We start from the raw sequence: 26,760 nt of genomic DNA, 5'->3' as shown, positions 1-26,760 counted from the left end.
CAAGGACAAGGAGTCAGGCTTCTCGTTGGAAAAGGAAGTTAAGAGAAATGGAAGTGGAGACCAAAACAAGCCTCTACGACTGGACCAACCAATGAGGAACAGACTGATGAATAAATTTGTCTTACACTATGAATTTCTGTTGCCTTAGGAGATGGATCCAAAAAAATACTGCTAAGGTTTATGCAGAGGGTTCTGCCTATAAGTTTTCTTCTAGGAGTTTTATGATTTCTGGCCTCACATTTAGGTCTTTAATCCATTTTGAGCTTATCTTTATATGTGGTGTTAAAGAATGTTCTAATTTTGCTATTTTACATGTAGCTAGCTGTCCAGTCTTCCCAGGACCACTTGTTGAACAGACTTTCTTTTTCCCATTGCATATGCTTGATTCCTGGATCACAGAATGAAATTTGGCCATTTGCAACAACATGGATGGACCAGAAGGGCATTATGCTCAGTAAAATAAGTCAGAGAAAGACAAACACAGTATAATGTCTATGTGTGGAATCTAAAAAATATAACTAGTGAATATAACAAAAAAGAAACAGACTCACAGTCATAGAGAACAAACTAATGCCTAATGTGGGGAAAGGGAAGCAGGGAGGGGTGAGATAATGGTAGAGGATTGAGAAGTACAAACCATTATGTATAAAATAAGTAAGATACAAAGACATACTGCACATGAGATGGCTCACTGTGCTGTGTTGGCAGGAGCCAGAGCAATGGCTTTCTCAGCTGCTAATCGGGGAGGAAATGATGTGAACAGTTTGGTCTGACCATCAACCAAAACATACTGCTGCTCAAAATAAGTCAGACGAGAATCAGTTCAGTTCAGTTCAGTCACTCAGTCTCTTTGAGACCCCATGAATCACAGCACGCCAGGCCTCCCTGTCCATCACCAACTCCCAGAGTTTACTCAAACTCATGCCCATCGAGTCAGTGATGCCATCCAGCCATCTCATCCTCTGTCATCCCCTTCTCCTCCTGCCCCCAATCCCTCCCAGCATCAGGGTCTTTTCCAATGAGTCAACTCTTCGCATGAGGTGGCCAAAGTATTGGAGTTTCAGCTTCAGCATCAGTCCTTCCAATGAACACCCAGGACTGATCTCTTTTAGGATGGACTGGTTGGATCTCCTTGCAGTCCAAGGGACTCTCAAGAGTCTTCTCCAACACCACAGCTCAAAAGCATCAATTCTTTGGCACTCAGCTTTCTTTATAGTCCAACTCTCACATCCATATATGACCACTGGAAAAACCATAGCCTTGACCAGATGGACCTTTGTTGACAAAGTAATGTCTCTGCTTTTTAATATGCTGTCTAGGTTGGTCATAACTTTCCTTCCAAGGAGTAAGCGTCTTTTTATTTCATGGTTGCAATCACCATCTGCAGTGATTTTGGAGCCCAAAAAAATAAAGTCTGACACTGTTTCCCCATCTATTTCCCCATGAAGTGATGGGACCGGATGCCATGATCTTAGCTTTCTGAATGTTGAGCTTTAAGCCAACTTTTTCACTCTCCTCTTTCACTTTCATCAAGAGGCTTTTTAGTTCCTCTTCACTTTCTGCCATAAGGGTGATGTCATCTGCATATCTGAGGTTATTGATATTTCTCCTGGCAATCTTGATTCCAGCCTGTGCTTCTTCCAGCCCAGTGTTTCTCATGACGTACTCTGCATATATGTTAAATAAGCAGGGTGACAATATACAGCCTTGACGTACTCCTTGTCCTATTTGGAACCAGTCTGTTGTTCCATGTCCAATTCTAACTGTTGCTTCCTGTCCTGCATACAGGTTTCTCAAGAGGCAGGTCAGGTGGTCTGGTATTCCCATCTCCTTCAGAATTTTCCACAGTTTATTGTGATCCACACAGTCCAAGGCTTTGGCATAGTCAATAAAGCAGAAATAGATGTTTTTCTGGAACTCTCTTGCTTTTTCGATGATCCAACGGATATTGGCAATTTGATCTCTGGTTCCTCTGCCTTTTCTAAAACCAGCTTGAACATCTGGAAGTTCTCGGTTCACGTATTGCCGAAGGCTGACTTGGAGAATTTTGAGCATTACCTTACTAGCGTGTGAGATGAGCGCAATTATGTGGTAGTTTGAGCATTCTTTGGCATTGCCTTTCTTCGGGATTGGAATGAAAACTGACCTTTTCCAGTCCTATGGCCACTGCTGAGTTTTCCAAATTTGCTGGCATATTGAGTGCAGCACTTTCACAGCGTCATCTTTCAGGATTTGAAATAGCTCAACTGGAATTCCATCACATCCACTAGCTTTGTTCGTAGTGATGCTTTCTAAGGCCCACTTGACTTCACATTACAGGATGTCTGGCTCTAGGTGAGTGATCACACCATCGTGATTATCTGGGTCGTGAAGATCTTTTTTGTACAGTTCTTCTGTGTATTCTTGCCACCTCTTCTTAATATCTTCTGCTTCTGTTAGGTCCCTACCATTTCTGTCCTTTATCAAACCCATCTTTGCATGAAATGTTCCCTTGGTATCTCTAATTTTCTTGAAGAGATCTCTAGTCTTTCCCATTCTGTTGTTTACCTCTATTTCTTTGCATTGATCGCTGAGGAAGGCTTTCTTATCCCTCCTGGGTATTCTTTGGAACTCTGCATTCAAATGGTTATATCTTTCCTTTTCTCCTCTGCTTTTCGCTTCTCTTCTTTTCACAGCTATTTGTAAGGCCTCCTCAGACAGCCATTTTTCTTTCTTGCATTTCTTTTTCTTGGGGATGGTCTTGATCCTGTCTCCTATACAACGTTGTGAACCTCCATCCATAGTTCATCAGGCACTCTGTCTATCAGATCTAGCCCCTTAAATCTATTTCTCACTTCCACTGTACAATCATAAGGGATTTGATTTAGGTCATACCTGAATGGTCTAGTGGTTTTCCCCACTTTCTTCAATTTAAGTCTGAATTTGGCAATAAGGAGTTCATGATCTGAGCCACAGTCGGCTCCCGGTCTTGTTTTTGCTGACTGTATAGAGCTTCTCCATCTTTGGCTGCAAAGAATATAATCAATGATTTTGGTGTTGACCATCTGGTGATGTCCATGTGTAGAGTCGTCTCTTGTGTTGTTGGAAGAGGGTGTTTGGTATGACCAGTGCGTTCTCTTGGCAAAACTCTATTAGCCTTTGCCCTGCTTCATTCTGTACTCCAAGGCCAAATTTGCCTGTTACTCCAGGTGTTTCCTGACTTCCTACTTTTGCATTCCAGTCCCCTATAATGAAAAGGACATCTTTTTTGGGTGTTAGTTCTAAAAGGTCTTGTAGGTCTTCATAGAGCCATTCAACTTCAGCTTCTTCAGCGTTACTGGTTGGCACATAAGCTTGGATTACTGTGATATTGAATGGTTTGCCTTGGAAACGAACAGAGATCATTCTGTTGTTTTTGAGATTGCATCCAAGTACTGCATTTTGGACTCTTTTGTTGACCATGATGACTACTCCATTTCTTCTAAGGGATTCCTGCCCACAGTAGTAGATATAATGGTCATCTGAGTCTATTTTAGTTCCAGTCTATTTTAGTTTGCTGATTCCTAGAATGTTGACATTCACTCTTGCCATCTCATGTTTGACCACTTCCAATTTGCCTTGATTCATGGACCTAACATTCCAGGTTCCTATGCAATATTGCTCTTTACAGCATCAGACCTTGCTTCTATCACCAGTCACATCCACACTGGTATTGTTTTCGCTTTGGCTCGCAGAAGCGTGGTGGCTGCGATGGACTGTGTAGAGGCATGGCTGAGAGGAGCTACCCCTCTCCCAAGGTCAGGGGTGGCGACTGAGAGCACCAGGCTGCCACGATGCAGGAGTGGCCAAGAGGAGCTACCCCACGTCTGAGGTCAGGGGCAGTGACCGAGAGGAGCTACCCCATGCCCGAGGTCAGGGGTGGTGGCTGAGAGGAGCAACCCCACGTCCAAGGAGTGGCGGATGCATAGGTGCAGGAGGGCCGAGAGGAGCTACTCCACATTTAAGGTCAGGAGGGGTGGCCATGAGGAGCTATCCCTCGTCCAAGGTAAGGAGCAGCCGTGAAGAGATACCCCACGTCCAAGGTAAGAGAAACCCAAGTAAGACGGTAGGTGTTGCAAAAGGGCATCAGAGGGCAGACATACGGAAGCCATAATCACAGAAAACTAGCCAATCTGATAACATGGACCACAGCCTTGATAACTCAATGAAACTAAGCCATGCCGTGTGGGGTCACCCAAGACGGACAGGTCATGGTGGAGAGGTCTGACAGAATGTGGTCCACTGGAGAAGGGAATGGCAAACCACTTCAGTATTCTTGCTTTGAGAACCCCATGAACAGTGTGAAAAGGCAAAATGGTAGGACACTGAAAGAGGAACTCCCCAAGTCAGTAGGTGCCCAATATGTTACTGGAGATCAGTGGAGAAATAACTCCAGACGAGAATATACACTTGTAATTCCACTTATATGAAAATTCAGCCACAGGGTGAGGAATCAGGAGAGTGGCTGGCTCAGCAGGAGGAGGTGGGGCTCCTGGGGTGGCACCCTTGTAACATCTCCTTGGGCTGTGTTACTGGAAAGTCACTAGACAGAGCACACAACACTAGACAAGGACTCTCACCGGTGGTATCCATGGAGGCCAGGACACTGGGTTGAGCACAAGCACAGGACAAGGACGTCTTCGAAGGATCTAACACATCTAGTTGTTCCTCCAGTATTTTAAATTTATGCTTTAGATTTTGCATTTCTGCTTCAAGGGCCAGAACGTAACCTTCCAAAAAACACAGTAAACACATAGGCACAGGCGTTTACACTCTCACCCTTTATCTAGCACCCGCGCCCTCCCCTGTCCAACTCTCATGACTGTCCCATGCTGTCTGTGTGTCATCCTCCCCTCCAGAGACCAGCTCGCCACGCTCTCCGAGTGGGCCCCATGATCAGGAGTCCTCAGTCCTGTGATCCTTGATGCAGACTTGACAATCCCATCCTGAGCGCAGCCATCAGAGGTGCTGCCCCTCCACTCATCATCCTTTGAGTCCCTGCCCTGAACAGTAGGAGGTGGAGCCACCTCTGGGGCTCAGGAAGCTCCCCCGAGGAAAGGCCTGGTCCCTCAGGCCCGCTGCCTACTCCAGGAGAGCGCAGTGCCAACCAGCCCCTGGTCCAAGTCTGTCTCTGGTTTTTAAATGTGTCACATGTGTATTCTTCCCTTTTTCCCTCCACGAACCAATACAAAGTTTTTATTGTACATAAAAAATATGACTTAAGATCCTTTCTCTTGGAGGGAAAGCAGCTGTCATACTTTGACTTAATCTATAAAGGGGATGCTCATTTTTAAGATTCCAAGCGAAGCCTATTTACGGACCCAGTAGAGATGACTCCTCATCTTCCCTCTCCCCCTTGCTCACCAGGAACCGCAGAATCAGCTGCTGCCTTTGGGTGAGGCTGGTTTATGTGTGAGGTCTCCCCTCCTAACTGGGCAGAAGGAAGAATTTGATCACTTAGAGCTTCCATTTCTTTCCTCATTTGTGCAATAACATTTCGCAAACTTGTGTTCTGCTCTTTTAGCCGCTGGATCTCACTAGACAGAAAGCTTTTATTGATTTCTTCTCCTTGATGCCTTAGAGGCCTCTGTCAAATACAGAAAATAAAAGAAAAAGAAAATGGTTAGAGCCAAGAACCAGTGATTCCTTGGTGCGTCTGAGGCTGGCTGTGTCTGTGTCTGCCTGCATCCTCCAGCCCTGTCGTCCCTGCTGCCCCTCATCTGTCCTGGAGGTGGGTGATGTTGACAGAAAATGCTTTTTCTTTTATGTTTCATAAAGACAAGACCATCGTTTTTCAAAGATAATTTTTATTGGGAGATTTGGGGACTCTTCCTTTTTAGTAAAAAACCCATCATTCACCCGTTAGAGTGGCAGTTATTTAAAAAAAAAAAAAAGAGAGACTTCCCTGGGGGCCTGGTGGCTAAGACTGTGCTCCTGATGGAGCGGGTCTGGGTTCGATCCCTGGTCGGGGAACCAGATCCCACATGGTGCAACTAAGACCCAGTGCAGCCACATAAATAAATATAAAAAAAGATGGACAATAACAAGTGTTGGTGAGGATGTGGAGAAAATGGAACCCTTGTACACTGTAAATGGCAAAAGTACTCAGTGGTTTGTAAATGTAAGATGTAACACCGTGCACCTGCTATGGAAAACAGTCTGGCTGTTCCTCAGCAAAGTAAACACAGAGCTATTATATAACCCAGCAATTCCACTCTTGGGTACAGACTTGAGAGAAGTGAAAACAGAGATCCACACAGAAACCTGCAGACATGTTTGGAGCAGCATTAATCATAGTAGCCAAAATGGAAACATCCAAATGTCCACCAACAGATGATAGATAAACAAAAGTTAACATCATGAAATACCACACAGCCATAAAAAGGAATGACGTTTTGACACACACTACAACATGGATGGAACATGAAAACATCATGCTGAGTGATGGTCAAGGACTTTAAAGCAGTTCACTTAAATATAGAAAAATAGGGAAAATATTTAATATTTAAAGAAAAATATGAAAAAACAGAAATAGAAGATATCAAAAGTAACAAAATAGCATCTACAGAGATGAAAAATACATTGTCTGAAGGAAAAATTCACTGGATAGGATGGGATTAAGAGCAGATAAGATACTACAGGAGGAAAGGTTAAGTGAACATAAACACAGAGCAGTAGAAAGTATCCAAACTCAAGAACAGAGTGAAAGACAAAAGAACAAGTAACAACAGTCATTCTGCTCTAATGACTGCACACCACTGTGAAGCAGACATACACTAACCCAGATCAGTGAGGGGACGGAAAAGGATTCAGAACGTGTTGGCAAAAAAATTTCAAATTTGGTGAAAACCTAAGTCCACAGATCCAAGAAGTTCAACAAACCCAAAGCAAGATAAACACAAAGAAAGTCACACCAAAGAGGACATCATGGTCAAACTGCTTAAAAACAGTGATGAAGGAAATCTCTTAAAAACCCCCAGAGGATAAAAAGGCATATTACATTCCTGCAGAAGGACAAATAAAAGAAATCACCAACTTCTCATAAGAACCAATGAAACCTAGAAGACTTCCCACTGAGATCCCATACCGAGAGGTCCGGCCATGCAGGAGTTGAGCTGGGGTGAACGTTGGGCCAGCTTTATTCCAGAGAGCACTATGGTGAACTAAAACTGTAAAATATCCACGGTGGTATATATTACTTTTATTTCCAAAGTGAAGCTCTTTCTTCTGTTACCGCTAGTCCCCAGCTTTTCAAGCCACCTCTGGCTCCGCTATGCACCTGCCGGCTTCCTTCCAGCCACTGCTCTGGCCCCACTCCTCCTCCTGCAAACACCTAACCTCCCTCTCTGTGCCCAATGGGGCATTTGCCACCTTCTCTGCAGCAGAGCCTTAGGCTGCTCTCACTCAGGCAGACAGTAGAGTGGTCAGGGCTGTGCAACTGGCCGGCACTGTTCACATTCTCCCTCTGCAACCTGTGGGGAAGGGACCACCCCTCTTAGGGCCTCAAATTCCTTGTCCTGAACAACAGGATCCACCTCAAAGTTGCAGTGCAGCCCATTCCCAAGGTGAAACTTCTGTCCCTGCGGCTGTGGCTGTGTTTGCCCTAGCAGCCTGCCTGGGTCTCTGTGGGGTGATCACTCCGGCCTTGCCGAGGCGCCAGCATCGAAACTAGTGCCAAGCAAGGAGGAAGCCACAGCCAAGAGGCTGCCTGTCTGGGCAGTGCAGTCTGTGGTGGGCTCACTGCTTCCCAGGAAGCACCATGCCTTCCTCCCTGAGCAGCCTCTGTCTCTGACTTCCCCTGATGACAGATCCCCTGCTGCTCCTACTTAGTGTTTGCCAAGGGCCCACCTCTATAGAACTCAGCACCAACCGCTGCCTGCCAGCCGACATCTACCGCTTTACCAGGTGGTCACATCCTCAACCTGGTCACAGTATTAAGGCCCTGAAGGGGGAACGCAGGTGTTTTGCTATTATCTGGAGGATTCAAGACTTCATTCCTCTGGGTCAACAGAAACTTGCACAGCATCGTTCACCACTCCAGGTCCCTGCTTGATAAGGTAGCCACATCTCTGTGTTAAGACCACCAGGCCAGCTCACCGTCGCTGGTGTCTGAGGTGCTGCTCTGCCACGCCCTCTCATCTTCTTCCAGGGCCCCCTGTACAGAACAGAGGTGCACATCCCCCCACTCTGCATGGGGCACTTGTTTCTGATCCCCCGGCCATTTCTAAGGTTCCTGATCACTTAACAAGGCAACCAGCCACTGACAGGCCTCCCTGACCAGCTGAGCTGGTGCTTGGAGACAAATGTCTTCTTGTAATTGCCAGCCTGGCAGTAAAATACAAAAAAGAAAAATTTGGGTAGGGAGGTTCATTGATAAAAACAAACAAAAAAAGAGGCATTTGTTTTCTCTCTATGCCCTAGAGAAGGCACCCGTGCAAAAACCACCAGCGATGAGCCCCCAGCACCATAGGTGACCCTGGAGACTAGGGTTGGCCCCTCCTTTCCTCCTGGGAACACCAGTGCACCCAAGCCTGACCACTGGCTGAGTGTGAATCTTCCCAGAGGTTTGTTAACAGACACACCTTCCGGAGCTTGACCCCTAGGGCATCAGGCCTAAGTATGTCCTGCTGGGATGCTCCCATGTGACCTTAATTAATCATCCATCTTAACTAATCACATCCACAAAGACCCTATTTCCAAGGAAGGTTGCAACCTGAGGCACTGGGACTAGAATACGCCTTTCGGGGCCACCATTCAATCTGGGGTGGTCCCATAGTCAGTGTCAGGCTCTGGCTGGCACACAGCAGCAAGGGAGTCCGTGCTTTATAAGAGGAACAGCCATCGTCATATATTGAATGGCTCAGTCACCACATGTGAAGAAGCGTATTTTGGGATAAAGCTCTAACCTTTTGGTTCTCTGTGTTACCATCTGCCATGGTACAATATCTGAATTTGAGGTTTTTTGATATTTCAGATACTAAAGACACAAAGAAGATTGAGTGCAGATTACCATTAGCTGGTTGAGCCTTGGCCTCACCTTGTGTGAACAGTCATCTTAAAGGAAACATGGGTGAAAAGATCTCCCTTCAGTGCTGATTCTATTTGGCGTGTTTTCCCTCTGGCTGGGGGAACGGGTATCTCCGAGGGGCCCGGGAGGAAGAGCTGCAAGGGAGACTGAGAAGGAGGGCGGCCCCTAACCTGTGCCTCCTCCTCAGGGAGCAGCCCATGTGTCCGCAGAGCCTGCAGGGCCTGGTCTCTCTCTTGGGTCACGGCCTTCAGCACCACCTCTTGGTCACATAGCCGCCGCTCCGTCTCCTGGAGCTTGGCAGCAACCTGGGGAAAACGCAGACTCAGTTTATCTTGGGAGGATCAGAAGGGAGCGGTGCCACTTTCAAGGTCCAGACCAGCTCCTTACCCTGCTGGGAAGCAGACAGCAGACATGAGGGTGAGAAACCCCAGGAAAGATGTGGCCGTCAGAGAAGCACAGCAAATGCTGGGGCCACCTATGCAGTCAGCTCCAGACACAGCTGCCTGGCCATTAGAGAAAGGCTGCGGGCAGGGACTCATCACTGCAAGTCCTACTGTTATAAACCAAACTGCTCAGTTAGGGTGAGTGCTTTCAAGTGCAAAGGATAACTTGGTGAGGGCCCAAGCTGACTCCATGCTGCAGTGGACGTTTCCAGCCCTTCCTTCTGCAGAAAGAGGTCAGACAGCCCAGGGGAATGCAGACCTGATCTCTGGCCGCTGTCAGGCCCTGAATCAAGTCCTCGGCCTGCTGGTACTGCTCCCGCTCAACATCCTTGCATCGGTGCTGCCAGTCCAGCTCTAGCTGCACCTTGTCACGCTCCAGGCTCTGCTCCCTCTCTACTGCTAGAGACAGCTGCTGTTTGTACCTGTGGGGATAAAAAGTGCCAACATTAACATTGTCCTGAGGTTCCTTTGGGCTGTGATGTAGCTGAGATGGGAGGCATCCCTCCTGGGCCCCCTGGCTCAGCCGACACCTTCACACAGGCCCAGGTTCAGAGGGGAGCAGGTGGCTGGGTCCCCCAGTCCTGAGAAACTCAGCATTGTAGGAGAGGAGGTCAAACTCAATAAGAGACAGGAAGAAAGCCAAACTCAGACAAACAAGAAAATAGCTGCACTAGAGACGTGCAGGAGGGTTCCCAGCAGAGGACACAGAGCTTCAGGGTCAACAGTAAGCTGAAAGGTCAAACATAACTCAGCGTCCATCTACTGGGGGTCGGGAGAGATCAGAATGGAGGGAGGAAAGAACCATGCAAGTAGGAGGAACTGGTAGGCTCTGCCAGTCAGCACAGTGTTCTTAGGAATCATCAGAGGATATCCAGGGCACCCAGTGGAGACCCTGGGGTGACATGTAGCAACAGGGCTAGACTGGCCCTAGTGAAGAGACCTTATGTGCATGTGTGCTCAGTCATGTCTGACTCTTTGTGGCTCCATGGACAGTAGCCTGCCAGGCTCCTCTGTCCATGGGATTATGGGATTCTCCAGACAAGAATCCTGAGTGGGCTGCCATATCCTCCTCCAAGGATCTGACTGGAGGGACTGAACCCATGTCTCCTGCATTGGCAGGTGGCTTCTTTACCACTGAGTCACAAAGAGACCCTAGAGCCACCATAACGAAGACTTAAAGCAACCCTTCAACGATCAAGCTGCGCTGCTGCCGCTGCTGCTGTCGTGTCAGTCGTGTCCGACTCCGTGCGACCCCACAGACGGCAGCCCACCAGGCTCCCCCGTCCCTGGGATTCTCCAGGCAAGAACACTGGAGTGGGTTGCCATTTCCTTCTCCAATGCATGAAAGTGAAAAGTGAAAGTGAAGACCCTCAGTCATGTCCGACTCTTAGCGACCCCATGGACTGCAGCCCACCAGGCTCCTCTGTCCATGGGATTTTCCAGGCAAGAGTACTGGAGTGGGTCGCCAGTGCCTTCTCCGAGCAGCACTGCAGGCCTAACTAATTAACCAACTAACTAACTACAGCTGAGCAGCAGGGGCCTGTGAAAGGAAGATGACCAACCTAGAGGTCTGCTGACACAGTGGCCACATATCTGACAGCCATGATATGCGCAAGGAAGCAGGATACTGGCCTCTGTGCCACAGAAACAGACTCTCAACAGAGGTGGCAGGAAAATACATAAAGCAGCTCCTGTAAATATGTTCAGAGATTAAAAGCAACCACAAACACAGTGAGGAGAGAAATGAAAAGTAAAATGTGTGAAATAAAAACCTCACCAGCCTTGGGACTTCCCTAGTGGTTCATGTGGCTTAGACTCCACACTCCCAGTGCAGGGGGCGTGGGTTTGATCCCTGCTCAGGGAACTAGATCCCATATGCCAGAACTAAAGATCTTGCATGCTGCATCTAAGACCCGATGTAGCCAAATAAATAAATAAAAATACCAACCCCCCGCATAAAAAACCCCTCAGTCTTTCCAGCAGATGAGACCTTGTGGGGAAAGTCCTAGAAGCTAGCAAAAGAACATCAAATTAAAGCAAAGAAAACAGAAGAAAGGCAATAATAACGATAACAATAGATACTGAAATTGAAAACAGAAAAGCCACTGAAAAAAGTCAAAGAAACCAAATGCTGGCTCTTTGCAAAGATCTCTAAAATGGATAAATCTCTAGCTAGACTGATGAGAAGAAAAGAGAAAATACGTATCATCAATATCAAGAAGGGGAGAGGACATTGTTACAGACTTTACACATATTAGCGAGACAGTAAAGAAATACTATAAACAATTTCATGTCAGTAAATTCAACAATTAGATGAAATGAACAAACTCATTGAAAGACACAAATTACCAAGCGACACATGCACAAAATAGAAAATCTGAATATTTAAATAAATATCCAAAGAAACCAGACACAAAAGAGTATAAACTGTAGGATTCTATGCAGATGAAATTCCGGAACAGGAGAAACCCATTGCGGCAGAGAGCAGTCCACAGAGTGCCAGGGAGTGAGGGGGCTTTGGGCGATGGAAGGGTTTTATATCCTGATGGCACTGGTGGTTGTACCACATACTTAAGTATATATTTGTCAAGATTCATCAACTGTACAGTTAAAATGGGTACATTTATTATATTTCAACAATTCCTTAGGAAAGAGAGTATTACCTTTACTCAAGTGTTCATTCTGGCTGATCGGAAAAGACACTGAGACACTAGAACAAATCAGTACTCAGAGATGATTCCTGACAGGGGACGAAACAGCACACCTTTTTACAGCCCTGGTGCAGACCGGGGGCTGTGCTCCGTGGGAAAGCCCGCCTCTGACCACCCGCCCTGCCGCCCCCATCTTCGCCCCATTCCTCCATCACACATACCTTCCAATATCCTGCTGGCATCTGGCCAGCTGTGCCTTCAGCTTCATCTCCTCCTCCTGCAGTGACTGAACCTGAAGATCTTTGGAGATCATCTCCTTGGATAGCTGAGCAATCTGGGTATCCCAGCCAGATTTTAGAGCTGATGCATCTTCCCGAAGTCTAAACCAAGAAGGGAAGTGACGTGAATGTGGGCGTGGTTCTCACCCAAGCTCTCTTTTACAACACACACACACAGACACACGCACGCACACACACACGCACGCAGTCCTCAGAGGAAATGCTACAGATCAAGGTCTCTTCTACATACATCAGGGCACAGACTTCTCTGCCTAGATTAAGAAATGGTCCTACCCAAGAAGAAATATCCACCCATCCCTCCCACCGGCACAGGCACTGACCAACGCCTGTAGCACGCCAAGCCCACACCAAGTGTGTGGGGAAGCAGGGGCCAGGAGACGTCTCTTGGAGCCAGAGGTCCTGAGACAGCACCATCTGACACACCTGGGCACCCTTAGCCATGCCTAGCACAGTCACTCCACACAGAGACATTCAACAAGTAGCTCCAAACTGAATAGTAAGATAAGGTTGTATATTCACTGGTAGAATCTTGAAAAATTGGATAAATCTCCCAAGAAGCAAAACTTCAGAAAAACATCTAAAGATATTGATGAGAGTAGCCACAATATTAACCATACAAAGCTTGCAGGGTAGTCACCCTATTTGCGGCTCCGGCCTGTTTCCCTCCTCAGCTGCATTCAGCATGCTGTGGGGTAAAATCTATGGTCATGCACTGGCCACTGTCCAGAGCCACAGGCCCGTGGGTGGGCTACGGATTGCGGCACAGAGCTGAACAAGCCGTGGGAAGGCAGATGGCCGTCAGTCTACAAGGTCTTAGACCAAAGTCCTGACTGCAGTTGCCTTGAGACTTAGAAAAGATCCATCCAAACAGGGGCAGAGACAGGAAGGAGAAAGGAGCAGCTGCCCTCATGGGAAACTTCTTTCAACATTTCAGCTTAAACAGGCCTCAACGTCGAGGCTGGTGTGTTGGTTAAAATGCCCTCGGCAAAGGGTCTGGCGACCCCACAGGAACGAGATGGCTCTGCTCTGCTCTTCCTACCCTGGCCCTGGGACCCCCAGGCCTATGAGCTCCTGCCTGAGGAGCCCTGTGCTCTCCACTCTCTCGGGCATCCCAGTGCCCTCGCGTGCCTGGCACAGACATGCGGTGGCTGGGTAGGGCTCTCTGCTCACAGGCAAAGCCCACTGTAGTGGGCAGAGGCTGGTTTGGGGGGGTCCCACAACCTCAGTCCTGGTCAAGCCAGGATTATCATCACTCTGAGTAGCAGAGTTCTCTGTTCATAAAGGACTGCAGTGAAACTCATTTGGGAAAACCCTTTAAAGACCAAAGTGGGAATGAAGAAGGAGAATAGGTACGGGGAAATGTACAAAACCCCACAGCCCAAAGGAAAGCCATGCTGCTCGGTAAAGCATTAGGATTCTTCAGCTCTATTGCTAACTTAGGAAAAGGCACCCTCTTTGAACCTGCCTAGATATAATAAAAGTGTCACATTCGCAAAGGATTCAGACCTTTCAAGTGTGAGATTTCCAGTGTTATTCTTAGTAATTGGAAAAAGTCATTTTTCTTAGTATGATTTAAACAAATTACTTCTAGTACATCCAGATTCATACTGACTTCTTACCTAAAATAAACCAGCTCATCCTAGTAACACAGGGGGCTGCAAAATGTTGGAAACTTGAGAACATGTCCAGCTCAGATAGGGCGCTGGTGTCAGAACAGGGGCTGCAGCTGTTCCTCTCTGGGTCCACCCAGTACTCCTTCTGGGGCAGTGCCTGCTCTGGTCCCATGTAGTTGCTGGGGTGATAAAAGTAGCAGGTGGGGGCCCAGGTGAAGTGAAGTGAAAGTCACTCAGTCATGTCCAACTCTTTGCAACCCCATGGGCTATACAGTCCATGGAATTCTCCAGCTCAGAATACTGGAGTGGGTAGCCTATCCCTTTTCCATGGGATCTTCCCGACCCAGGAATTGAACTGGGGTCTCCAGCACTGCAGGTGGATTCTTTACTAACTGAGCTATCAAGGGGGCCCAAGAGCCTGTGACAAAGCTGCCCCCCACCCTGTGAGCCAACCTAGAGCCAAGACCACACGAGGCAGTATGTATAGCAGGCAGGGTGCTCATGGAATTCGGGCTTCACCCTGGCTGTATCCCACCAGACACTTAGCCCCGGAGCCTCGAGTGTCCAATGTCTGACATGACAGAGGGAAATGAAAGGTTCTTCTCTGTTCTGTGTGTCACTGAAAGACAAAAGGACACGAGATGCCTGGCCTGTCCTGGAATTCCAAAGCACTGCTTCCCCTCTACCTACTCACTGGCAACTCTGCTCCGAGGCCCAAGGAAAGGGAAGCAGCTGACAGCCCTGGGAAGTCGACTGCCTGGGCCCCACACATCAGGCAGGATGTCTGTTCTGAGCTTCCCATTACAGTCCCTGACCTGATCCTTCGTGATTCTGTACGTGTTGGGCTTCTGCAACTATAAGAGAAGTTGCTGGAGCTTGAGGGCCATATTTTTATTTCTTCTTAATTTCTAGTCAATTCTCACAAGAAGATCTGCATACAGCAGGGGCTTTGTATGTGGCCATGAATGGGATCCTGGTTCCCGCTCCACTTTGCCAAGACCAAGACAGCACAAGCCAGCCTGTGTTCTGGAGAACAGAGAACTTGCCCTCGTTGAGTCCTGGCCTCCATCCAGCATTTGGACCAGCGCTGCCCAGCACTGAGCCAAGAGCCATTCAGGGCGCCCAGGCACGTGGCCAGTCTGAATTGAGTTGCGATGTGCCTTTAAAATTCAGCATCAAACAATGCGAAATACCTCAATAACAATTTGCTCAGGCAAGTTTAGGCATCCATCTTCATTAATATTTTTAAATTGATTACTTATTTTTTTCTCAAACTTTAAACTTTTTTTTGTATTGCGGTATAGCTGATGAACCAATTACTTTCCCATGTGGCAGCAGTGGTAAAGAACCGGCCTACCAATGCAGGAGATGCAGGTTCAGTCCCTGGGTCTGGTAGATTCCCTGGAGGTGGGCACAGCAACCCAGTCCAGTATTCTTGACTGGAGAATCCCATGAAGAGAGGAGCTGGCAGGCTACCATCCATAGTGTCGCAGAGGCGGATGCAAATGAAGTGACTTGAGCACACAAGCACACGATGAGATGGTATGTTGGACATACTGGGTTAAAAAATGGGATTGAAGTTAATTTCATCTACTTCTTTTTGCGTCTGAGCTGTGAATATTAGGAGGTTAAAGTGCCCTCTGGCCCTACCATATTCCTTTTGATAGGTTATATGTCTGCATGGTTACATGCAGATAAGGTTCTCACAATACTGTCTCAGCTCATGGTTTCTCTACCCTGCTATCCACAAACTAATGGTCACAAGAAAACCAGCACAAATAGGCCCAAAGAGACAACAAAATCATAATGTGGGCCATTTTGTTGCTGACTTGTAAAGAGTACGTCTTGGTAGGAAAAGATGCTGGTACAGACACTAAGGCTTCTCCTGGGAACCCACTGATGCTGCTCGTCACGGCCTCTTGACTGTCCAGTGGGGAAGCAGGAAGGAACATGACGGTGGACCCACCAAGAGGAGAGAGCAGAGGCAGGGGCCTCCCCACAGGAGGGCCTGTGCACCCAGACTCTGGGCTCTGAGTCACCATCTGTGAGAAGGGCCCCGGGAGAGCCTATCCGAACCAAACAAAGAGTGGGCTGGGAGACACACACCCTTGAGATTGAGCCGCCTCACCCCTCCAGCTATTGTTGGCTAGGTTTAACAGATCAAACAATAAAACGCATGACTCTAAGGAAGCTATCCTGAATAAGCTTTGACTTCCTGGTATTTTATAGTTTAAGAGCCATTTTTCCCTTCAGTAGAAATATAACTTGGCAGAGAATTCTCTGTAAGAAAGAGAGAGAGAAATATTTCCCAAACAAAGGGGAAAAGCCAGTTGCTAAACAGCAGGCATCGCAAATGACTTATTTATCTTAATCGTCTTCTGTAAACACAGCTTCTCTGAAGATCACTTCCTTATTGTTTGCCAAGAGGCTGAGTTCAGTTACTGCTTCAGTTACAATGCTCCTTCAGAGACACCAAGCAGAGTGGGAAAGAGTGATTGTGTATGGCCTGGCTGAGATGTCAGAAAGAAAACTGGGTTTGAAAAGAAGTTCATTTGGAATTCCCCGGCAGTCTGGTGGTTAGGACTCTGTGTTTTCACTGCCAAGGGCTTGGGTTCAATCTCTGGTTGGGGAACTAAGATCCTGCAAGCCTTATGGCATGGCCAAAAAAATAAATAGTTTAAATAAAAATTTTTAAAATTTTATTTTTGGTTGTGCTGGGTCTTCATTGCTGTGTTCGGGTTTCCTCCAGTTGGGGAGGGCAGGGGCTACTCTCCAGTTGTGGTGTACAGGCTTCTTATTGCGGTCGCTTCTCTTGCTATGGAGCACAGTCTCTAGGTGCACGGGCTTCAGCAGTTGCAGCAGGCAGGCTCGGTAGTTGTGGTTTGAAAGTTCTAGAGCAAGGGCTCAGTAGTTGTGGCGTGGGGGCTTAGTTGCTCCTCGGCATGTGGAATCTCCCTGGACCAGGTATCAGACCCAAGTCCCCAGTATTGGCAGGCGGATTCTTATCCACTGTACTACCAGGGAAGTCCAAAAAGAATTTTTATAAAAAAAAAAAAAAGAAAAACGATAAGAAGAATCTAGTTTATGGAGAAACTGGAACCCTTGTGAAAAATGGTGCAATCACTGTGGAACATAGTTCCTCAAAAAGTTATATCTAGCACCTCCACTTCCGGGTACACACCTAAAAGAACTGAAAAGAGACCTGAGCAGATATTTGCGCACCCACAGTCACAGAAGCACTAGTCACAACAGCTAAAAGGTGGAAACACCCAAAATCGCCATCAACGGATGAACTGATAAACAAAAGGTAGCTGTATACAAGCAATGTGAAATTACTCAGCCTTAAAGAGGAGGAACATTCTGATGCGTGCTACAACAACATGGATGAACCTTGAAACCATCACGCTGAGTGGAATAAGTCAGTCAGAGAAGGACAGACACTGAGGGATTCCACTCGTGTGAGGCCCTTAGGCCCTTAGGGCACTCAGATTCACAGAGATGGGCGGTGGGATGGTGGGTGCCAGGGGCTGGGAGAGGGGGATAGGGAATCATTATTGAAGAGTCTTTAGTTTTACAAAGAAAAGGGTTGGTTGCTCAATAGCGTGAATGTGCTTAATGCTGCTGAACTTAAAAATGGTCAAGATGGTAAATTTCTTGCTCTGTGTATTTTATCATAAACAAATAAATGCACACATTCATACGTATGTCCACACACACTTTCAAATGAAACAAAAGGAAAGAGAATGGTTAAGAAAAGTGACGGGAGAGCTGCAGAAATGACTCCCAACACCCAGTGCCCACTTCCCTTCATCTGAAACAGGTAACTAGGCAGCCAGGCCCTTGGCCCGGGCTCACTTGTCAATGGTGGCGTCCTTCTCCTTGGTGGCATCCATCTGCTTCCACTCGGCCCTGCGGAGCTGTACTTCGAGGTTCTCACATCGCGCCTGCAGCTCCAGGGCCCTGGCGTCTGCTGCCTGTAGCTGCTCCATGTGGGCGCTCTTTGCTGCCATCAGCACAGCGTCCCTTTCCCTGGCCAGATGGTCCAGCTCCTCATGCCTGAAACACAGGAAGGTCCCCAACAGTTCACATGGACCCCGTTCTGGACCCCCTAGCCCAGAATCTCCCTCATCCTGCCGGAGGGCTGCATACATGTCCTTCTGGAGGGCACTTTTGCCTGCTTCTCTCTGCTCCTCACTCCTCATGAGGAACCACTGACTAAGAGATTTTCAGACACTGGCCCCCCTCCCTCCCAAGCTCACAGTCCTTGGGAAAAAGAGACTCAAGTAGATATTTGTGTCTTGGGAAACAGAACCCAGAACAGGTGTTTCAGCAAAGCACCACCAGCAGAAGCCCCACTGACTAGGGAAGAAGAATGCAGGTGCAAACTGCCCTCCCTTCACAGCTACCCCAACTGCTGAGCTGCTTTCAACCCAGAATCGGAGACCTCCAAGAAATGGGGGCCTTGGAAGGCAGGCTGCATGTCCGTCTTGGTCAGAGATGCCAAACCTATCGAAACTCTGTCAATGGAACAGATATTTGTCTTGAAAATACACTGGGAGTTGCTGACATGCAACACTATGCCAACATGATACCTATGACTTTTTATGCTTTTATTCTATTTGGCTTCAGTGAAAAGTAAAAAGCCCTAAGAAATATAATTCTACAGCATTCTCTTTAGATTTCATCAGCATTGTTCAGTGAGATGGTTAAGCCTTATTTAATCAAGTCATGTGATGTACTTTTCATTTCAATTATGATCAATCCTCACCTTACTCACCTTGCAAACTGTTCAGTATTTCCCACCTTCTAGTAGCAAAAAAATATACACATAGCAGTTGCTGTACCTGTTAGTTTCTGATAAGATATACCTTTCTTTTCCACCAAATCACAAGAAGTGTTTGATCATGACGACTAGTGAAGGGAAGGAGTTATCTCCGAATGCATCATCCTGTGATCATTAGTTATTTTTGAGAGGCAAACACCAAGACTCCAGGGCACAAACACCACTGCCCACACCAGGGAACACAGGTTCCCTGTCACCTTGGCTAAATAAATAACGCCATCTGGGCTGCACATGACTCTGCAGAACCATGCAGTGTGATGATACAGAACATCTGTGTGCACCCTACTCCTGTGACTTGTGTCAATGGGTCAAATATATTAGCACTAAGGTGTCAACCTGGATGGCTTTCAGCAAGTTATTTCACCATGCGTGTCCTGTAATTCTGAGTGTTTTGATGATATTCCTCCACACACACACAAATATGCTCATTAGAACTGAAAAGTGAGGGGCGATCCTGGAAGAGCAGGCCTGACCCTGCTGACGTTCCACAGAAGAGGCTTTGCCTCCAAGGTGGTCGGGGAACATTATCCCTACACTGACACTGGAGGCAGAAAACACTCACTTCCTCCGAAATGTCTCCTCTTCTTTTTTCCTGGTGAGCTGCATAGAGTGAAGTTTACCCTCTAAGTCTTTTATCCTGAAAAGAAGCAAATGTTAGTGGAAAAGGCACATAAGAGGCTACTGCAAAGCCAACCTGGAATAACCGGGGAAAGGCAGATGCCTTGGGGCTAGGGCCCAGACCACCCGTCGGCCACGTCCAGCCACAGGGAGGTGGGGAGGCTCCGTACCGGGCATCCTTCACGGCCACCAGGTCTCGGAGCTCCCAGTCTCTTCGCTGCAGCCTGTCTTCCAGCTCCGCGTTCGCCACCTCGGCGCCCTGCAGGGACTCGGCAGCCTTTGCCCCAGCCTCTCTCAGGGCTGCAAGCTCTTTGTTCAGCAGTTTAATCTTCGAGAAGAGGATTCAAAATGAGGATGTAAGTGGAACAAACAGAGGTGTTAAGAGTTAAGTGTTACCATCTTATCAGAACAGGAAGAGAGGAAAGATTGGAATTTAAGAAGCAACAAAACAGTGAGAATCTCCTCACACTCTCTCACAGCCTTGAGAGCAGACCCCCGTGTGAATCCAAGTCGTACCCCAGCAACCCAACTAGGCCATGATCTGGATACTGGAATCACAGAGGCAGGTGGAGGTTGTAAGAACGTGGGTCCCTGCTGAGTGATCCCACTCAAATCCCAGCCACATGCTCAATTGTTAAATAGCTTCTCTGGGGCCTTGGCTTCTTTGACTGTAACGTAGAGGTGATGGTACTGCTGTTTCCAAATTTGTGTGTAACCTGTGTACAAGCTGTGATGCCCTCCAGGGACAGGTGTTCAGGGGACCAGAACTGTCTCACGGCAGCTAGAGGTGGGAGTGGGGCATGCCCTGGCCCACTTTTCCCCGCTCTTCTCCACAGGAGTGCCCACTCCACTGTGAAGCATAGGTTAGCCCCATACGTCCTGCTTGTCTTCCGTCCCCTGGTGCTCAGAAGTCCCCAAAGAAGCCTCATGGGGGTGATCTTGTGGCAGCCCCAGCCTCATAGTCCTGCTGGTCCTGGGTGACAGGGACAGCATTCTTCCAGGGGGAAGTCAGAGAGAGTACTACCCCTTGGACTGTAGCCCTGTGGGAGGCTGGCAGCCTGGAGGAGGCACCTTGATGATCACTAGGGCAAGCACCCATCCACCTGGCTGGACGCTGCCCAGGTGTGACGAGCTGGGGTGGCAGGACTGGGCCAGACGTCAGCCCTGCTCCTCTGTCCCCCGCATACCTCCCCGCCCCCTCCTGGCTGGTCTTGGTGCTAAAGGCCAGGTGTGTGTGCTCCTCACATGTGCCCTGGCCAGGTCAGTGCTTTAGAGAAGCCATGCTCGTGGACGGCAGCCAGCACCACAGCTGGGAGCACCAACAGCAGACAGCCCTCCTTCTGAAAACAGGAGGCGAGTGACACCTCCTCACAGGCCCCTTCCGAGGTGTCACTGGATTACAGGCCAAAGACAGGGTTTGCGGGATGGCAATTTCTCCTGGGGGAGGCCCTTTCTCAAAGTCAGAGTAACCAGACTCAGACTGGTGGCACCAGTGGTCCTCCTGCTGGGCAGAGTGGCCATCACTCCTGACTAGGGCCCTGGTGGGCATGGTGGCAAGCATGTCACCTGCATGGTAGAGACCCCAGCCCACGTACAAAGGGGGAGGCCTTGGTGTGAACCCTAACTTGCCAGGGGCTTCTCACTTATGCCGAGGAAACAGTCACAGTCCGAGGGTGCCTGCTACCTTGAGTTCGTGTGCCAGGACAACACTGCTCATGTTGTCAGTCCGCAGGCGGAACTCATGCTCCCGCTTCTGCAATTCAGACTCAAACTCCTGGAGCAGCTCCTGAAACAGAAAAGGGCTGATGGTGAAAGGAGCACAGTGGGGCTGGCAGAGGCCCACAGGCTCGCTGAGGGTGGGAGGGCCGCAGAGGGCCTCATGGAGGATGTGGTCAACGGTGGGACTGGGACCTGTAATACCCGATGAAGGGCATCGGACAGCCTGTGTTTTCACCCCGGGCGTGGGCTTGTCTGTTTTCTCTGTGATCCTGTGGGGTTTTGCTCTGCCCAGATAGAGCAGCTAGCAAACCCAAAGGAAAGGTTAGCAGAGGCCCGTGAATCCAGAACCACCCCTCCTAGCAGTTAAGCTGTTGGTTCCGTCTATATCTGCAAAAAAATGCCATTCTTTCCCATCAGTTCTCCATGCTACCTGCCGGGTTCCTGAGCAGCCCCACCCCACTCCCCAACCCAGGGTCATGGCTCCACCCCCCGGCTCTGTGAATGCCTCACTCACGGGCTGAATCCAAAAGTCCCTAAATTATTATACTAGTGATTCACTGAACACCCAACAGTGAACAATTATGACCGTTCCCACCTCATCGTTTTTCTGAGTTTTCAATTCCCCTCCCCCGCCACTTCTCTGGTTCTCTCTTGTTTCCTGAGTGGTGTCTGCTTCCCAGGACACACCCCAAGGTATGATTCTTTCCCCTCCTGGGGTTCCCCTCCCTGGGCTGCCCCACAGCTGGTATCCAGGCCTGCCCTTCACAGCTCCCTAGGCGGTCCCCAGGATCCCTCGATGCCCTCTCCCCCTCTCTCCGTGTACTCTTGCAGGAAAGGAGCCCCCTCCCCGCCTCAAGAGCTTGCATCAGTGTGACAGTCCTGGGATCCCTGGCCCCAGTGGGCCTTCTCCCAGTTGTGGGAGCGGGAGCCACCCCCTGCCCCACATCGCTCAGGCTCATGGGCTCCGTGTGAGGCTGCCAGCTGGGCCCTGCGACTGGAGCCACCCCGTCCTGGGGATCCAGGGAGCCCGCCCAGCTCTGACCCTCCTTCTCCCAGCAGCCTTCTCCGCTCCCTCCATCTCTTGGTTCTCAAAGTTCTAAACTCAGAAGGGAAACAGAAGCAGCTAAAGGTTGTGCCCTCGGCCCTGACCCACAGGTGCTGCTCAGAGCTCGCTCAGTAGTTACACTCCAGAAACCTCCTGAGAGGCTGTTGTCTAGCCTGAGGTACCCACACCCTCACACTCCAGGGCTCTGGCCTGACATTGCTGCCCCACAGAGCTGAAAACCTTTTCAAGTCTATCCCAAGCCATGGTTGAGGAGCTGGGGCCAGGCTCTGCCTTGTAGGTTTTCTGGACCTTTGTGGCAGCTCCTCTTTGTTTCTCTGACACATTTTCACTCACGGCTCAGGGTGGGAGGGGGTTTAATCTGAAGTCCCCACCCCGAGAAGCAACTACACTGTTTACTTGACAATCGGATCGCTTCCCGTTCTTTGCTGTATGTTTCTGGAGTTTATATTGTTAGATGAATCCTGGACTTATCTTCCATGTCTCTTAAATTTTCTGTTGGACTTTCTGTGTCTTTTTTCTATATTCTGAATTTATTCCTTTATATGTACTTGTAACTGTCAAAATTCTTTCTTGTTCTGATTGGCCCTTCCTCCTAGCATCCTGAGTTATGGATGCAAAATACATTTCTGGGGGCACTGATCACAGGAAGCCCCCAGAACGCGCCTTGAGGCACTGAAAGTGAAGATGCAATGGGATGAATGGCTGGTCCTGTCCGGTTCCCAGCCCATTCCCCTCCCTCCCCGCCACCCCCCCAGGTCCCCCTGCAGGCTCGCTCTCACCTCAGGGGAGGGACAAAGGAAGAGCCCCATGGGGAGGAGGGAAATAGCAAGCCTCTGCCCCAGGAGCAGGAAGGCAGCTATTCTCCTGACCCATCCTCCAGGACCAGGCTGATGTGAGTTGCAGTATCACTGGCACCGCCTGTGGGGCCTAGGAGGCCATAGCACCAGAGCCATCCGTGCAGACAACTAGCCCAACACGGACAACCAGACACTGCACACGGGTAATCTAGCACGTGCGGGTCCACAGGGCCCACCCTGCTGCCCCACACCTGAACTGATCACATAGTGGTGGGTTTTAGGATCACTGTCTCAGGAATCACCTTCCCTATTCCTCTGGACTTCTTCTTGGGTTGCTGGCATTTCTCCGTCTTGTAATCCTGCCTCAGTTACACGCTCCTACTCAGGAATGGGGCTTCCCTGGTGGCTCAGAGGATAAAGCGTCTGCCTGCAATGTGGGAGACCTGGGTTCGATCCCTGGGTTGGGAAGATCCCCTGGAGAAGGTTGCAAGTGGCAACCCACTCCAGTATTCTTGCCTGGAGAATCCCATGGACAGAGGAGCCTAGTGGGCTACAGTCCATGGGGTTGCAAAGAGTTGGACACGACTAAGCGACTTTACACACACACACACTCAGGAATGAGATAATAAATAGTTCACTAGGATGTTGAAATTAAGACTTACAAAAAGGAAAAGGTAAGGCACAGAATGGGAGAAAATATTCAAAAAAATATATACTTACGGACTTATTTCTGGAGTGTACATGAAGAACTCACAAGTCAATAATAGGAAGAAAACTCAATTTTTTTTTAAGTACAAAAAAGCTGAACAGAAACTTCACAAGGATATATGAATGGCCAATAAGCACGTTAACAGATACTTAAACTCTGATCATCAAGGATAATCACATTTAATCCCCAGCTACACACCCACTAGACTACTAAAAAGGAAAAGACTAACAACATTAAGTGCGAGCAAGGATGGGAAGTGACTAGAACTCTAATCTGCAGCTGGTGGGATGTGACCCTATAGCCATCCTAAAGGACACCTCAGCAGTTTCTCAAAAAGTTAGACAGAGCCGTAGTACATGTCCCAGAAATCGCACTCCTTGTCGTGGAGCCTGTGTCCATTCAAAGACAGCCAAGAATACTCACATCAGCCTTATTCAAACTGGCCCCAAACTGGAAAAGACCCAAGTGTCCGAAGTGTGAGCTGACAGAGAACGCAAACATACTGGCACCTCCACGCAACACACAGCACCGGCAGGCACCGAGAAGGAACAAGCTGCCAAAAACATGACATCCATGCGCCTCAGACACGTCACGGCGAGAGAGAAGCCAGACTAAAAGGGGCAACAGCTCGAGGCTCCGTTCTCACAGGCCTCTCTGAAAAGCCAGTTCTCACTGCAAGTGGAAGGCAGCAAGCTGGTGGGGCCAGGGCCGGGGGCGCTGTTCCCTGACTGCAAAGAGGCACGCAGAACTTCGTGTGGCAGTGAAATTCTGTCTTGGCTGTTACCGGGAAAATGCCTGCGTTAAACCTGTGGAACTGCACACAGTATGGCTGCATGGACTGTAGAAAATGACAGCTTAATGAGGCTGAATCTTGGCAGGGCTGACTGAGGATGCTGTCTCCCTAAGGTTAGATCTACGCAGCAGGCACCTGGGTCCACACAGCTGCCCTCCTTCTCCCCATGAGTGATTCAATTTGTTTCAAGAAATTTGTGCTGAGCTTCTGTCTGGGGAAGGGCACTTCTCCGTCTGCTGAGCACTCTATCTGCATGTGAGCAGGGGTTCATGGGCCCCAAATACAAACTTCTACCTGCACATGCACAGCCCTTAACATCCTGAGGCCTAAGATCTCTGAGTCTGTATATCCACGGGATGCGTCTCCCACAGGTCTCCCCACTCTGCTTCCCCCTCAGGGAAGGCGCAGGCTCGTCCGAGCGCTGAGGCCCTTCTCCTGCTCCCGCCACTGCTATGGGTTCTCACTGTCCTTAGTCCTTTACAGTCCTGTCTCCAGTGGTGTCAGGAGAGCAGACACGCATGGCCTGATGTAGCCTTTGAATAGGAGGTCTGGATATAGACGCAGAAATCACAGCGAGGGTCAAAGTCAAACTGAAATGCGTGTCCTGGAGTTAGTCTGACCCTAACCATCTCTCCTGCCCTAAAACCTCATAGTGACTTTACCTGACACTTGTCGTCAGGGTGAGCACAGGCTAACACGGAGTGGGCAGACAGGAGGCCCAGCCCATGGAGGAGCTGTGAGGACAGGCTGAGCCCGCCCAGCACAGCACGTGGAAAGCACAGTGCGTGAGCACGGCACACTAGCCTGATTCCAGGTTTCTGACCAAGTAATGAGGGCCCTGCATTTGAAGAGAGCTGGCAGACCCAGTTACCAGAAGGAAAGGGTCAAGGGAGGCTGAGCCCAGCCAGAGCATCCAGGCAAGAACGGGTGCGTCTCTGCCTCCTCCCTGCGATAAATGCATGGCAGGCTCCCTCCCCTCCTTTGAAAGTTGAGGCTGGGGGCCTCAGAGACACTGCATAGTACAACTGAAAATATATATTTTTTTAAATCCCTTGAGAAGCAAGATGATGTTTAAGGGGGTCACACGAGAAATCCTTGCTGGGATCAGAATATGAAAATCATTGAGACTGACTGCTCAGTTCAGTTCAGTAGCTCAGTCATGTCTGACTTTTTGCGATCATATGGACTGCAGCACACCAGGCCTCCCTATCCACCACCAACTCCCAAAGCTTTCTCAAACTCATGTCCATCAAGTTGGTGATGCCATCCAACCATCTCATCCTCTGTTGTCCCCTTCTCCTCCTGCCTTCAATCTTTCCCAGCATCAGGGTCTTTTCAAATGAGTCAGTTCTTCACCTCAGGTAGCCACAGTACTGGGGTTTCAGCTTCAGCATCAGTCCTTCCAATGAATATTCAGGACTGATTTCCTTTAGATCAACTGGCTGGATCTCCTTGCAGTCCAAGGAACTCTCAAGAGTCTTCTCCAACACCATAGTTCGAAAACACCAATTCTTTGGCACTCAGCCTTCTTTATGGTCCAACTCTCACATCCATACAGGACTACTGGAAAAACCATAGCCTTGACTAGACAGACCTTTGTCGCCAAAGTAATGTCTCTGCTTTTTAATAAACTGTCTAGGTTGATCATAACTTTTCTTCCAAGGAGCAAACATCTTTTAATTTCATGGCTGCAGTCACCATCTGCAGTGATTTTGGAGCCCCCAAAAATGAAGTCTGTCACTGTTTCCATTGTTTCCCCATCTATTTGTCATGAAATGATGGGACTGGATGCCGTGATCTTAGTTTTCTGAATGTTGAGCTTTATGCCAACTTTTTCACTCTCCTCTTTCAGTTTCACCAAGAGGCTCTTCAGTTCTTTGCTTTCTGCCATAAGGATGGTGTCACCTACATATCTGAGGTTATTGATATTTCTCCCGGCAATCTTGATTCCAGTTTGTGCTTCATCCAGCCCAGCATTTCTCATGATGTATTCTGCATATAAGTTAAATAAGCACAGTGACAATACACAGCCTGACATACTCCTTTCCCAATTTGGAACCAGTCTGTTGTTTCATGTCCAATTCTAACTGTTGCTTCTTGACCTGCATACAGATTTCTCAGGAGGCAGGTAAGGTGGTCTGGTATTCCCATCTCTTTAAGAAT

The 26,760-nt window shown here is 48.7% G+C and overlaps 1 protein-coding gene across 4 annotated transcripts in view; it reads right to left on the bottom strand.

Moving 5' to 3' along the window:
* Positions 1–26,760, bottom strand: part of CCDC57 (coiled-coil domain containing 57) — a 114,614-nt gene that overhangs the window by 65,030 nt on the left and 22,824 nt on the right. For 3 of the 4 annotated variants that reach the window (XM_061144472.1, XM_061144476.1, XM_061144473.1), the window contains exons 4-12: positions 21,198–21,299; positions 19,684–19,841; positions 19,458–19,532; positions 17,908–18,108; positions 12,362–12,520; positions 9,749–9,911; positions 9,217–9,351; positions 5,383–5,605; positions 4,599–4,748 (exon numbers count right to left, since the gene is read on the bottom strand). In XM_061144472.1, coding sequence (XP_061000455.1) covers positions 4,599–4,748; positions 5,383–5,605; positions 9,217–9,351; positions 9,749–9,911; positions 12,362–12,520; positions 17,908–18,108; positions 19,458–19,532; positions 19,684–19,841; positions 21,198–21,299 — 1,366 coding nt within the window. The remainder of the gene's footprint in view (positions 1–4,598; positions 4,749–5,382; positions 5,606–9,216; positions 9,352–9,748; positions 9,912–12,361; positions 12,521–17,907; positions 18,109–19,457; positions 19,533–19,683; positions 19,842–21,197; positions 21,300–26,760) is intronic. The other variant, XM_061144475.1, reaches the window with a different exon arrangement.

Source organism: Dama dama, chromosome 5 (assembly GCF_033118175.1).
Source record: "Dama dama isolate Ldn47 chromosome 5, ASM3311817v1, whole genome shotgun sequence".
NCBI classification, from domain to species: domain Eukaryota; kingdom Metazoa; phylum Chordata; class Mammalia; order Artiodactyla; family Cervidae; genus Dama; species Dama dama.
Note: the sequence above shows the minus strand (reverse complement) of the source record. Positions and strands in the feature narration are given on the sequence as shown.